Genomic DNA, 12,845 nt, shown 5'->3' on the forward strand with positions numbered 1-12,845 from the left:
TTGCTTACATCCTGGGTAACTCGAAAAACCAAATTAGACGCCACCTAAGGGTTAATAGAGGCATTAAATACACGCAATAATAATTTGGAACATTTTGCCAGCAAATTTATTACGAGGGCTTGCTGAGTAGTAAAGTCTCCCGATTTTTTATGTGAAAACTCTTAAAGTTTTTAAATAAAACATAGTTTATTAATACTCAACATCATTATTTTTTATGTCTACATATTTATTTCTGAACAAGTCTCCCTGGTGACTTTCTTCCAACGAGAGACCAGTTTGTTGATACCGTCACTGCAGAACATTTGACTTTGTTTACAAAGCCAATACCTCACCTCCGCTTGCACCGCTTCATCACCATCAAAGTGAAGTCGTTATTCTTCAAGTTTTGGAAAGAGATGAAAATCGTCTGGGAACAAGTCGGGATATGTGGAGGATGATCTATGACAGTGATCACAAGGCGTCGGATTGTTGCACATGTCGCAGTGTTGTGTGATCCTGGCATTGCCGTGCTAAATGAGAGAGTGTTCCATGTGCGGACAAATTCTTCGAATTCGTGCTTTCAGTTTTCTGAGAGTTTTTCTCGTCCATCGACATTGTTACGTTTCACACCGCCACGTCACACGCTACAATTGGGAGCCATTTAGCCACAAAAGGTTGCAACTTGCGTCAGCGAAGCGGGAAATTCGACAGAGTAGTAAGCATGACATTTAATATACCAACGGATATTGCGAGCATAGTAAAAAATTCGGAGGCATTACTTTTCAGCACACCCTCATAAACAGTCTGCATGGCAAGAAATCTAAAACTGATATAAATTAATATGGAACAATGTAAACTGATGACTGAGTGATGAAGAGCTTAACATTGCTTGCAACCGGTAGAGCTATATAGAATTACGATAAATTGATTTCTCACGCCACGCAAGAGTATTCATTACGTAAACAACTCAAGTAACATTTTTTTAGGTGAGTACTACAGCAGCCTTCAGTACCTGTTTCACATTGCTGTGTGTCCATCTGGTAAGGTAATTAAGTAAATAGCCCAGAAAATGATATTTAGAGGCAACAATGAACGTCATGCAATAATTTTAAAAGAAGTACTTCATTTCACCCGTGACTCACAGGTCCATGGACACTTCTGAGTTACGCGCTACAAGGCCATTCGAAAGCTACTCGTAGACGTAACACTTCATCAGCAAAAAACCGGCTTTTTGCAAGCCTCTATGCACAGACCAAAGGCAGTACGGTGAGATTGCTGGAACAGCTCTTCTTAGCGTCTTTGTGGCGCTGTTGCGCTGTATCTCACCGCCAACGCTTCATAAGTAAATGCACCCACACTGGGCGCTTACGTAAACCCACCTCCATGTACGGGAAGGCAAACACAAGCTTGTAAGGTCGCGCTAGACTATGAGGTGCGCGATTCGAATCCCCGTGATGGCAGAAATTTTCGTCGTCACTATTTAGTGGCCTAATGGAGGAGAGGAGCTGGTGTACAGTTTGTGATCACCGAAAGTTGCGCCATTTGTCCTGGGTTAAATTCTAAATATCTCCGCGTCTCCCAATGCACATCTGCAGTCTCGTAAAATACGTCTGTGTGCCACTGTTAATGGACCGTCTGTCGCACGCGACGAACCTCTTACAAGTAAAGCTCTCTAACAATACACTTGGATTTTGATCGGCTTTGAAATTGTTGTAGTGTAGAGCAAAATTAGAGAAACACATTTTTATACGCGTTTATATGGCCGTTAAGAGGGTGAAACACGCCCTTGGAAAAACTGAGTTTAATATTTATGAATGAACACCCTCGAAAAGGTGACACATATTTAAAAAAACTTCAAATACTAGTTTGATGGTCCTTAATGTACGTTACCACGGTGCACGGAGATCTGTCTAAAAAGTCGTTTCTGTTCTAAATCCCCTATACCCCACCTCCCCTACTACTTTGTTTTTCATTTCGACATTCGATTAACGTACAGCATCAGTAACAAACACCATATGCAATCGCGTATATGAAGTGGTATTCCCAACGACACAGCTGGCGGAAATCAGCTAGAAATATTTCTAGATCGTTGTACACTTGACCGATGTTTCTACACTTCAGTGGCTATTGTCATTACGGGTCGTTTAACAAGTCTTTCTCGTTGTCAGGCAAATATATCCTAAATATACAGGGTGTAAATTTTATTTATTTATTTATTTATTTATTTATTTATGCATTTATTTTACCTGGCAAGATTAGGGCCTTCAGGCCCTCTCTTACACCTAACCAGGCATACTCAGATTCAACAAATTTCAGTTTCTACAGAACATTAAGGACATATTACATGTTATACAGTATTAATGTTAAGAAAAAAATAGAGATTATAAACGTAGTACAATGATAATTATAACAATCAAAAATTAATTATAACAATCAAGAAGAATAATAATAGTAATAATAATAATAATAATAATAATGACTATGTATATGAAAGTAAACATATTTTTCTTTTATGAATGTCAGTCCTATTGCTAGTTGGGAATTTTCTCGTTATATTCTTGCAGCTTGTGAGTTATTCTCATCAAGCAGAGACATAAGACGATAGAATGGGGTGAAAGAGATATAGAAGAGGTAGATAGGTTAGAGGAAGAGAAATAGAATGGTAAAATTCGAAGCTATGATGGAGAGGAGAAAGAAAGAGATGAGAGGGGCCCAACAATGGTGGCTATACCGTCCCTAATATGTAAGTCTTGAGTTCACTCTTGAATGTTGAGTGGTTCCGGATAAGACGCAGATCACAGGGGAGCGCGTTCCATAGTCGTATGGCTGAGATGGAGAATGACATGGAGAAAGATTTTGTGTTATGTAAAGGTACAGCCAAGATGCTAGACGTATCCGATCTGGTATTGCCGTTGTGGAATGATGATAGGTGTTTAATGTGAGAAGATAAGTTTTTAAGTTGGCAAACCAGAATAACTTGAAAAATAAACTTCACACGAAAAATCGTATAGAATCCAAAGTTGGTTATTTTCGAGGGGGATATTGCTGGCGCTAAAATTAGCCCGCCACCCCAGCCCCTGGGGGGTGGGGCGGGAGGCAAATAAAAATTTCAAATAGGAACCCCCATTTTTAATTGCAGAATCAGATTCTACACAAAAAAACAACATACATTTTGTCTTAAACATTTGTTTTGATTGTTGGTAGTTGGCGCTGTAATCCAAGAAAATCTATGTTCTCATTTTTGCGTGGAAAATGGTTACGGATAAGTAAAAAATACTTTTTTACTTCGTAAATTTTGATTCGCGAAAACTAAAACTGTCCCCCTCTCCCCATAGTATGGGGTTTGAGAGAGAGAAATTAGCGTTTTACAAATGTTGACCCAGTCCGAATCTGTGGAAAAAATTAATATTTGGGTCAACATTTGTAAAACTCTAATTCCTCTCTCTCATCCCCCCCCCCCCATGGGGAGAGAGGGAGAGTTTTAGTCTTAGCGAATCAAAATTTACGAAGTAAATAAGTATTTTTTATTTATCCGTAACCATTTCCCAGGCAAAAATGAGAACATGGATGCCGGCCGAAGTGGCCGTGCGGTTAAAGGCGCTGCAGTCTGGAACCGCAAGACCGCTACGGTCGCAGGTTCGAATCCTGCCTCGGGCATGGATGTTTGTGATGTCCTTAGGTTAGTTAGGTTTAACTAGTTCTAAGTTCTAGGGGACTAATGACCTCAGCAGTTGAGTCCCATAGTGCTCAGAGCCATTTTTGAAGAACATGGATTTTCTTGAATTACAGCGCCAACTACCAAGAATCAAAACAAATGTTTAAGATAACATGTACATAGTTTTTTATGTAGAATCTGATTCTACAATAAAAAATGGGGGTTCCCATTAGAAATTTTAAAGTTGCCTCCTGCCCCACCCCCTAAGGGCAGGGGTGGCGGGCTAATTTTAGCACCAGCAGATGTCCCCCTAGGAAATAATCAACTTTGTATTCTACACATTTTTTTATGTGAAGCTTATTTTTCGCGTTTGTCAACTTAAAATTTACACCCTGTGTATCGTACATATATTGTTCTATACGTAAACGTATATTTTTTATTTTAGTTTTATGAAGTATGAAATATCTTGTGTAGGATTTGCGTTGTGTTTTTACACTTGGAGTACTACTTATTATTTTCAAGTTGCGACCTTCTCAGGTTTAATTATGTTATATTTGAAACTGTTTGTACATTACTATTGTAACATCATTCTAAATCTGTAAGATAATAAGAAAGGCACAGAATCGTTTGGGTAAAAAAAAAATGCTGACTGCCCTTTGATTTGGAGAATTTCTAGCTTATTTCTGACGTCATCAACAGGATCATTAAAATCGCAGATTTTCGATGATCCTGCAGTCACTAACTGCACCTAGGTACTAGGAGTTGTAAAAGAGTACGCAAAATAAACAAAGAAGTTTACCGTTACAGGTAGTACAGAGTTATTTAAAAATAATTTTGCTATTTGAGTAAATACATTGACAATGTTGAACAATGCTGTTATCATCTAGAAAAGATAATTAAGTACATACTCTGATTTCGACTTCACGATTGCGTAATCTCTGACTTCGACTTCGGTTCCGATAAAATCATCGTCGTCACATCTCCACAGAAGCGATATTCCCAGTATAATTTAATCGCAAAGATAAATGCGGCAGTAAATGAATGAATTATTCTGCACGGAGTCACGTAGAATTCCTTACATCAAAACACCTATCAAGCAGTGCTGGTCCACGTTTGAAAGTCTGTCGATATAGTTAGGGCTCAGCCTGCAGAATATTGACTAACCCACCACAAACTGGTAACTCGTAACCACAGTTTGATACATGCAATCACATCACACCTGTTTATTTTTGTTGTATACATCTACAACCATCAAGCAGCCAATAATCCACATTGTTGAATTCGATTTCCGACGCATTACAGTGATTCGCAACACTGTTCTTACAAAACATTCCAGCAATAAAAAAATACCACATCTGCCATTATTCCGGATTCCTAAGGACCCCAAGAGGTATGTAACATCACAGTACCGGGCGGCTTAATTACGATTCTCTCGTAACCTAGAGACATTTACTGAAGATGAACGTTTCTCATGATTGAAGAAATGACATCTGAGGGTAGGGTGACTTGTAAAATAACGAAGGACAACAAACACCGTGTGAGGCGCAGTTTATGTTTATTCAGATTTATTCGACCCTTGCCAGATGTCACCTTCATATACAAATCTAATCCTGTGAATCCTAATTCGCTATTAGGACGAAGCTTCAACTAAAACCCATATTAAAGATTCGGTCTGGTGATTAACTGTGACTCGCAGTAATTAGATTAAGATCTGAAGGTGGTCTTTGGCAAGTGGTGAAGCTGGTAATCTTAATAAACATAAAATGCTACTGACACGGCGTTTGTCTTTCTTCTTTAACGTTTATTTTCGGGAGTACAAAATGACTAATGGATAGAACAAAGCCGCGCCGAGCTACCGCGCGGTTTGAGGCGCCATGTCAAGGATTACGCGGCCCCCTCTCGCCGGAGGTTTGAGTCCTCCCTCGGGCATGGGTGTGTGTTCTTCTTAGCATAAGTTACTTTAAGTAGTGTGTAAGTCTAGGGACCGATGACCTCAGCAGTTTGGACCCTTAGGAATTCACACACATTTGAATATTTTTGATAGCACAAAACAAGACTTTTGCAGAAAGAGTTAGTGTACCTAGACTGTGAAAGGAAGTGTAGGTCAATATACTTCGGGCACAATCAGTTTAAGAACAGCACCACAACTGCCGCTGAAGAGAGTATTGCCAGACGGCCGTGACGATAAAATAGCAAATGCAATAAAACTGGACAGACAGAGGAAACCACAATCCTCACTGCATCAGAGTGACAACTTTAGACACAGTAACAACAGAGTCTTCAACACAGATGTCTCTTGAAAATGAAATAATTAGATTAGATAAAAATCGTTCACGTGTTGGAACACCGAGTGAAATGTAAGAATGTGTCAACCCTCAGCACGTGTGCAAAAAAACGACGTGAAAAGAAAAGTGCCTGCCATAATAAGACATCCAGCCACAGAAATATCGTAGAGACAAAGTCATATCGCAAGCATATTTTTAAAACTATTAGATCTAAGTTTAAAAAAATACGCTATTGAGGATAAATCGGGAAGTAAGGTTTCCAAGACGGAAATAAGTTTGAAAATAGTTCTTCACAAATATGTTGTAGCTTATTTCATTTATGAGATTTTACTCTGTTTGCATTTATTCTACGATAATTCAGCTTTCTTGATACTTTATTAACGCACCAGACGCAGTAATGTATTAGCTTGGTGCATAAATTCGTACCGTTTTTTCGTAAGTTTAATAAACAAGTGATAGGCATAACAGAGACTTTCCTCATCAATAATATATTCTCCATCACTATTTACAACAGTTTGACAATGCTGGGGTAACTTTACCATTCCGCAAGTGCAGCAAGCACGTTGTTTTGTGGCAAAGAACTCGTTGCGCCATATTCGGAGCGCATTTTCATCCGAATAGTACGTTGCTCGAAGCTTGTTCGATAGAGAGTGGAAAAGGTGGAAAATTGAGGGTGCAAGACCAAGTGAATAAAGTGTCGCGGAACAACTTCCCAGCCAGTGTATAGTGTTTTTTATCAGTCAAGCGGAATGCTCAAAAAAAAGAAAAAAATGGTTCAAATGGCTCTGAGCACTATGGGACTTAGCTTCTGAGGTCAACAGTCGCCTAGAACTTAGAACTAATTAAACCTAACTAACCTAAGGACATCACACACATCCATTCCCGAGGCAGTATTCGAACCTGCGACCGTAGCGGTCGCTCGGTTCCAGACTGTAGCGCCTAGAACCGCACAGCCACTCCGGCCGGCGGAATGCTCATGGCGAGGTATCACTCCACGCATTTCTCCAATTGTCACTCTATTTTCTATTGTCCACTATCTATATCCAAATGAGAAAAAGACAATATGTGCAGTCAAATAGCAAGTAATGACGATCTGTAAATAAACTCATAACAACCGGAATATCAACATGAAAACCAAAACGCAACGAACTGATGCTCCAACTGTTTCATAAATTGCGTACAATAACAATTAAAAAGAACAATGAGATTGTGGGTCCGCCTTGATGCAAAACACTTGTGTTATTTATTTATTTATTCGCAAAATAGTTTTAGCGACAAATTTCGCCTCATCTGTGGGTTCTTTGACTCATAGACTTGCAGAAATAGCATTGTTATAAAACGTCGTAAAACATTATTATATGTGTACTGTTTGGTTCCAAATATTGTTTCCTGTGAATAATTTTATAACACGTAATTTACTATAAGCAACAGCATGGTTTCACGATTGTTGCCGCTGTTTACGGTATATTTTCCGCGTTCTTTTGGTGCAGTTTTTCTCAGTGTACCTCATTGCATCTGCAACTGTATGAGCGGCTATTAGTAAACAAAGACAAAAACGTGAACTTGTGTATGTCAGCGTTTTACAGTTGGGATTGCGGCAGTGTTGTGGATAGTTTCGATGTGTACTAGGTTGGTACGTAGTTTGTCACGAACGCAAGTTCGTAGCACGGCTTGCAGCTACTTTTGTGACGCAGAATAACATTACTTTCGCACCTTGTTCGAAGTCCAAAATATTACGCCATCGTGCCGTTCACGTGTGTCGCGAGAAATGTATTGCATATTGCGAGGAGGTTATGGAAATTGTAGTGGAAGCTCTGACGACTCTGTTTCTTACTTACAATCAGTCGCAGAAGTATTCGGACAGTGGTAAGTTTCACAATGAGTACTCGAGAAACACTCACTATGAAACCCAAACATATTTATTAGCAATATATATGCGTAACAACATTAATTACAAAGGAATTATTGTATTATTTCGTTTCCAAAACATAAATAACAGAAAAATTAACAACAAAAATGAAACATCCTGCACACCCTGCTGCCACAAAAGTATTCGGACACTGTCCAATAAATGTTCATAAGTTGTACGACGAAAATGTCAATACCTTATGGGTCCACCTCTCATTTTCAATACCTCCTCCAATCTACTAGGCATAGTTTCCACGAGTTTTTTCGTGAAATCTGGGCCTATATTTCCCCATTGTTGGCGCAGTTTCTCTTTCAAGGTCTCCTTCGTATAGATGTTGTCCGCGCGGAGGGTCCGTTTCAATTTATCCCACAAATGTTCGATTGGGTTAAGGTCTGGTGATTGGGGAGGGGGGTGCAATACTTTCGGGGAATTGAAGAGCAACCACATTTGTACAATATGCGCTGTATGCTTGGGATCATTGTCCTGATAAAAATGAAAGTTGTTCGCAATACCTAGATGTCGTGCACTCTGCTTCAAATGTCCTCGCAGTATATTCAAATACGCTTCCTCGTTCATCGTATCATCAATGAACACTAAATCACTCACACCACTGCCGGACATGCATCCCCACACCATAATGCTCCCACCTCCAAACTTTACTGTTTGTTTGAGGTTCCTGGGATTCAGCTCTACATCGGTCTTTCGCCACACGTTTGCCTTTCCGTCGCTTTGCCATAATGTAAATTTACATTCGTCGCAAAATATCACCCGATTCCACCAAGCCTGATCGTATTCGGCGTATTCCCTCGTAAACTGCATACATTTCTTCTGGTTCACTGCATTTATGAATGGCTTTCGCCGTGCCACTCGACCGTGGTACTGCGATCGTCGTAGTACTCTCCGCACCGTTTCGGGATGAACTTTTATACCAAGGTCTCCCTCCCTCCACCTCACTTGTAATTCGTGTGGCAGATATTTTCGATTCTGTTATATCTTTCGCACAATCACACGTTCATCTCTCTGTGAAAATGTCCGTGGCTGTCCTGTACTGCAACGGGATTCCAATCGGTCTTCTTTCTCGAACCGTTTAATAATGTCGTGAACTGTAGTTTTCTTCATGTTAACTATTGCGGCAATTTCCCTGCAGGTTTTCCCCTTCGCGTGATGATAAACGACAAGTTGCCTTTGCTCGAATGTAGAACACTTCCCTCTGCGTCCCATCGTCGACCTGCACAGGCTCGCGATACGTGTTTACGAATCATCGCTATCGTCTCGCGGAAATGGACACACTGCAGTCGCTTCACCCCCTGTGCGTCTCGGAATGAACTATTCTCTCACGTTGTCCGCCTTGGTACGAATACTTTTGTTGCACCTTCCCATGCCGTTTTCAGGAAATATTACGTAACAGACACATGTCCAACAACAATTCTTCGTGTTTGACGCGTGTTTCATGTTGCGACATCGTACCCAGAGTCCCAAATACATTACAAAGTGCAATTTCTGTATTTGTTCATGCGGCAAACAGCAAAATTATGCGCCGTTACGTGTTGTCTGAATACTTTTGCGACTGAGTGTATGTTATGACGTTACGAGATGGCCGGTTTTCTCGCCATCTGGTGCGCCACTGTCACACGGTAAGACTTTCCACAGCAGAGAGCGCCGCGACAGTATAACATCACGCTGTACAGGGCCGGAAGGCTTACCTGTGTCGGCGGCGCCCCTGAAGTGAGTCGGAGCAAGCGGCTCTCCCGCCGTCGCCCCCACGCTTCGCACTGCCGCAGCCGACTCCAGGTACAACCGCCGACTGGCCCATTGCGCGGTTGCCCGCCTCCTTTTCCTCCAGCAGAACAGACCTTGAAAGGGTAGCGCATTACTTCGTCGCGGTCCAGCGACTGCACGTGATGCGGACGTCAGCTTCCACGCCGCTTGTTAACTTTCTGACATTGCGCGTGTCTGGAAAGTCCTCTGCTCTGGGCCTGGGTCGAATATATCTACACTTACAAAAGTGGAAAGGGTTAAACCGCCGACACCTTGACCGAACGCTTCCGACTTCAGTATTGTGCCGTGGTGTGGCACATTTGTCATGGCCAGCGCCTTTGACGATTGCAGATAATTCCATAATTTATCTGGGAGTTGGCATTAGGAGTGATTTAAAATGGAATGATCATATAAAATTAACAGTCAGTAAATCTGATGCCAGACTGAGATTCATTGGAAGAATCCTAAGGAAATGCAATCCGAAAACAAAGGAAGTAGGTTACAGTACGCTTGTTCGCCCACTACTTGAATTCTGCTCGGCAGTATGAGATCCGTGCCAGAGAGGGTTGATAGAAGAGATAGAGAAGATCCAACGGAGAGCAGCGCGCTTCGTTACAGGATCATTTGGTAATCGTGAAAGCGTTAGGCTAGGCGCAAATTGAGAAGCGTATAGCACGTGTGACGTGACACGAGACTACAGCACGACACGCACGTGCCACACGGGTCGCGCGGGTCCGGCGCATATTGCGACGCGTACACCACTCTTCGGCACGCGCCGACTGGCGACGCTGTGCGCTGACTGAACCGAAACACGCGCAACCTCTTATCTTTCTCAAACGATTTTACAGAAACTATTCTCTGAAAATATATGATTTTTGCCTTATTTGTAGCGTTATATGTCAGCTTCGTGACGAAGTGCCCATCACCTCGCTAATAACCATTCTTATTGTGATGTACACATTTTAGTAAGGCACTACGCAAAACTCAAAAAGTTTGCAACAAAAATGAGGGGTCGCTATGATTTTGCGTTTGGTGCGTATTACACCGTATGTTGCTGCGTATGAAATTTAGCTAACATGCTGAATTTTTGTTTAGACTTGGGAGACCTCTATCTGCCTCCGCTATCGAGAAAATACACTCCTGGAAATTGAAATAAGAACACCGTGAATTCATTGTCCCAGGAAGGGGAAACTTTATTCACACATTCCTGGGGTCAGATACATCACATGATCACACTGACAGAACCACAGGCACATAGACACAGGCAACAGAGCATGCACAATGTCGGCACTAGTACAGTGTATATCCACCTTTCGCAGCAATGCAGGCTGCTATTCTCCCATGGAGACGATCGTAGAGATGCAGGATGTAGTCCTGTGGAACGGCTTGCCATGCCATTTCCACTTGGCGCCTCAGTTGGACCAGCGTTCGTGCTGGACGTGCACACCGCGTGAGACGACGCTTCATCCAGTCCCAAACATGCTCAATGGGGGACAGATCCGGAGATCTTGCTGGCCAGGGTAGTTGACTTACACCTTCTAGAGCACGTTGGGTGGCACGGGATACATGCGGACGTGCATTGTCCTGTTGGAACAGCAAGTTCCCTTGCCGGTCTAGGAATGGTAGAACGATGGGTTCGATGACGGTTTGGATGTACCGTGCACTATTCAGTGTCCCCTCGACGATCACCAGTGGTGTACGGCCAGTGTAGGAGATCGCTCCCCACACCATGATGCCGGGTGTTGGCCCTGTGTGCCTCGGTCGTATGCAGTCCTGATTGTGGCGCTCACCTGCACGGCGCCAAACACGCATACGACCATCATTGGCACCAAGGCAGAAGCGACTCTCATCGCTGAAGACGACACGTCTCCATTCGTCCCTCCATTCACGACTGTCGCGACACCGCTGGAGGCGGGCTGCACGATGTTGGGGCGTGAGCGGAAGACGGCCTAACGGTGTGCGGGACCGTAGCCCAGCTTCATGGAGACGGTTGCGAATGGTCCTCGCCGATACCCCAGGAGCAACAGTGTCCCTAATTTGCTGGGAAGTGGCGGTGCGGTCCCATACGGCACTGCGTAGGATCCTACGGTCTTGTCGTGCATCCGTGCGTCGCTGCGGTCCGGTCCCAGGTCGACGGGCACGTGCACCTTCCGCCGACCACTGGCGACAACATCGATGTACTGTGGAGACCTCACGCCCCACGTGTTGAGCAATTCGGCGGTACGTCCACCTGGCCTCCCGCATGCCCACTATACGCCCTCGCTCAAAGTCCGTCAACTGCACATACGGTTCACGTCCATGCTACCAGTGTTAAAGACTGCGATGGAGCTCCGTATGCCACGGCAAACTGGCTGACACTGACGGCGGCGGTGCACAAATGCTGCGCAGCTAGCGCCATTCGACGGCCAACACCGCGGTTCCTGGTGTGTCCGCTGTGCCGTGCGTGTGATCATTGCTTGTACAGCCCTCTCGCAGTGTCCGGAGCAAGTATGGTGGGTCTGACACACCGGTGTCAATGTGTTCTTTTTTCCATTTCCAGGAGGTAGATCCCATGTAGCGCGCTCACTTACGATCTCACGCCCGCGAGAAAGAAATACTCGCAACATCTCTCGTATCTCCTAAACTGCTCGAGACATCGAAACGAAAGTTTGGCGAATGATAGCACACAAGGAGGAGAGTGTTTTGCCAATTATTAAACACACGGAACGTTCTTATCTATGGCGATATATCACTACTTATACTTCTTTTTTTATTTATTTCACGCCAGCGACTGTAATTTTTTAAGAGTTATCGTCACCTAGCGAAACAAGAGCTTCGTAGTATGAAAATAAACATGAAATTTCTTCTTTTATGTTACTGTAAACCGATACTATGAGGTTTTTCGTAAGCTATTGAGCTCTGTGATTGCCAATTACTTGTTTAATGAGGCCCTCCGTTTCGGAATTCTGTCGCAATGGCTGCTGTGAGATGAGTTTGGCAAATTACATTGTGACAAAGGAAGTACAATTAAACCAGTCACCAAGAGAAATGTGGCCTTTACTCATAAATGGTGATGCTTCTTCGAATGAGAAAAGGTTAACAACTCACACAAAAGCAGATTGGCAATTCTGTTGGAATTTTTGTGGAATCCTCGTAATCCATCGTATTTTTAACACTGAGCGACTGGAATGGAAACTTACCAAAGGATTTTATTCCTTCTCTTGATCTGAGCAGTATTAAAATAATGACGAGCGTTCCTTCAGGCGGAATGATAGGCACA

At 42.9% G+C, this 12,845-nt stretch overlaps 1 protein-coding gene across 1 annotated transcript in view; it reads right to left on the minus strand.

Annotated features, from left to right (window-relative positions):
• The window catches only part of LOC126263586 (probable cytochrome P450 6d5), a 158,429-nt gene extending 148,730 nt beyond the window's left edge, over window positions 1–9,699 (minus strand). Inside the window, exon 1 of the mRNA XM_049960679.1 lies at window positions 9,532–9,699. Coding sequence (XP_049816636.1) covers window positions 9,532–9,699 — 168 coding nt within the window. The remainder of the gene's footprint in view (window positions 1–9,531) is intronic.
• Between the last annotated feature and the right edge of the window lie 3,146 nt (window positions 9,700–12,845).

The sequence above is a fragment of the Schistocerca nitens genome, chromosome 6, assembly GCF_023898315.1.
Source record: "Schistocerca nitens isolate TAMUIC-IGC-003100 chromosome 6, iqSchNite1.1, whole genome shotgun sequence".
NCBI classification, from domain to species: Eukaryota; Metazoa; Arthropoda; class Insecta; order Orthoptera; family Acrididae; genus Schistocerca; species Schistocerca nitens.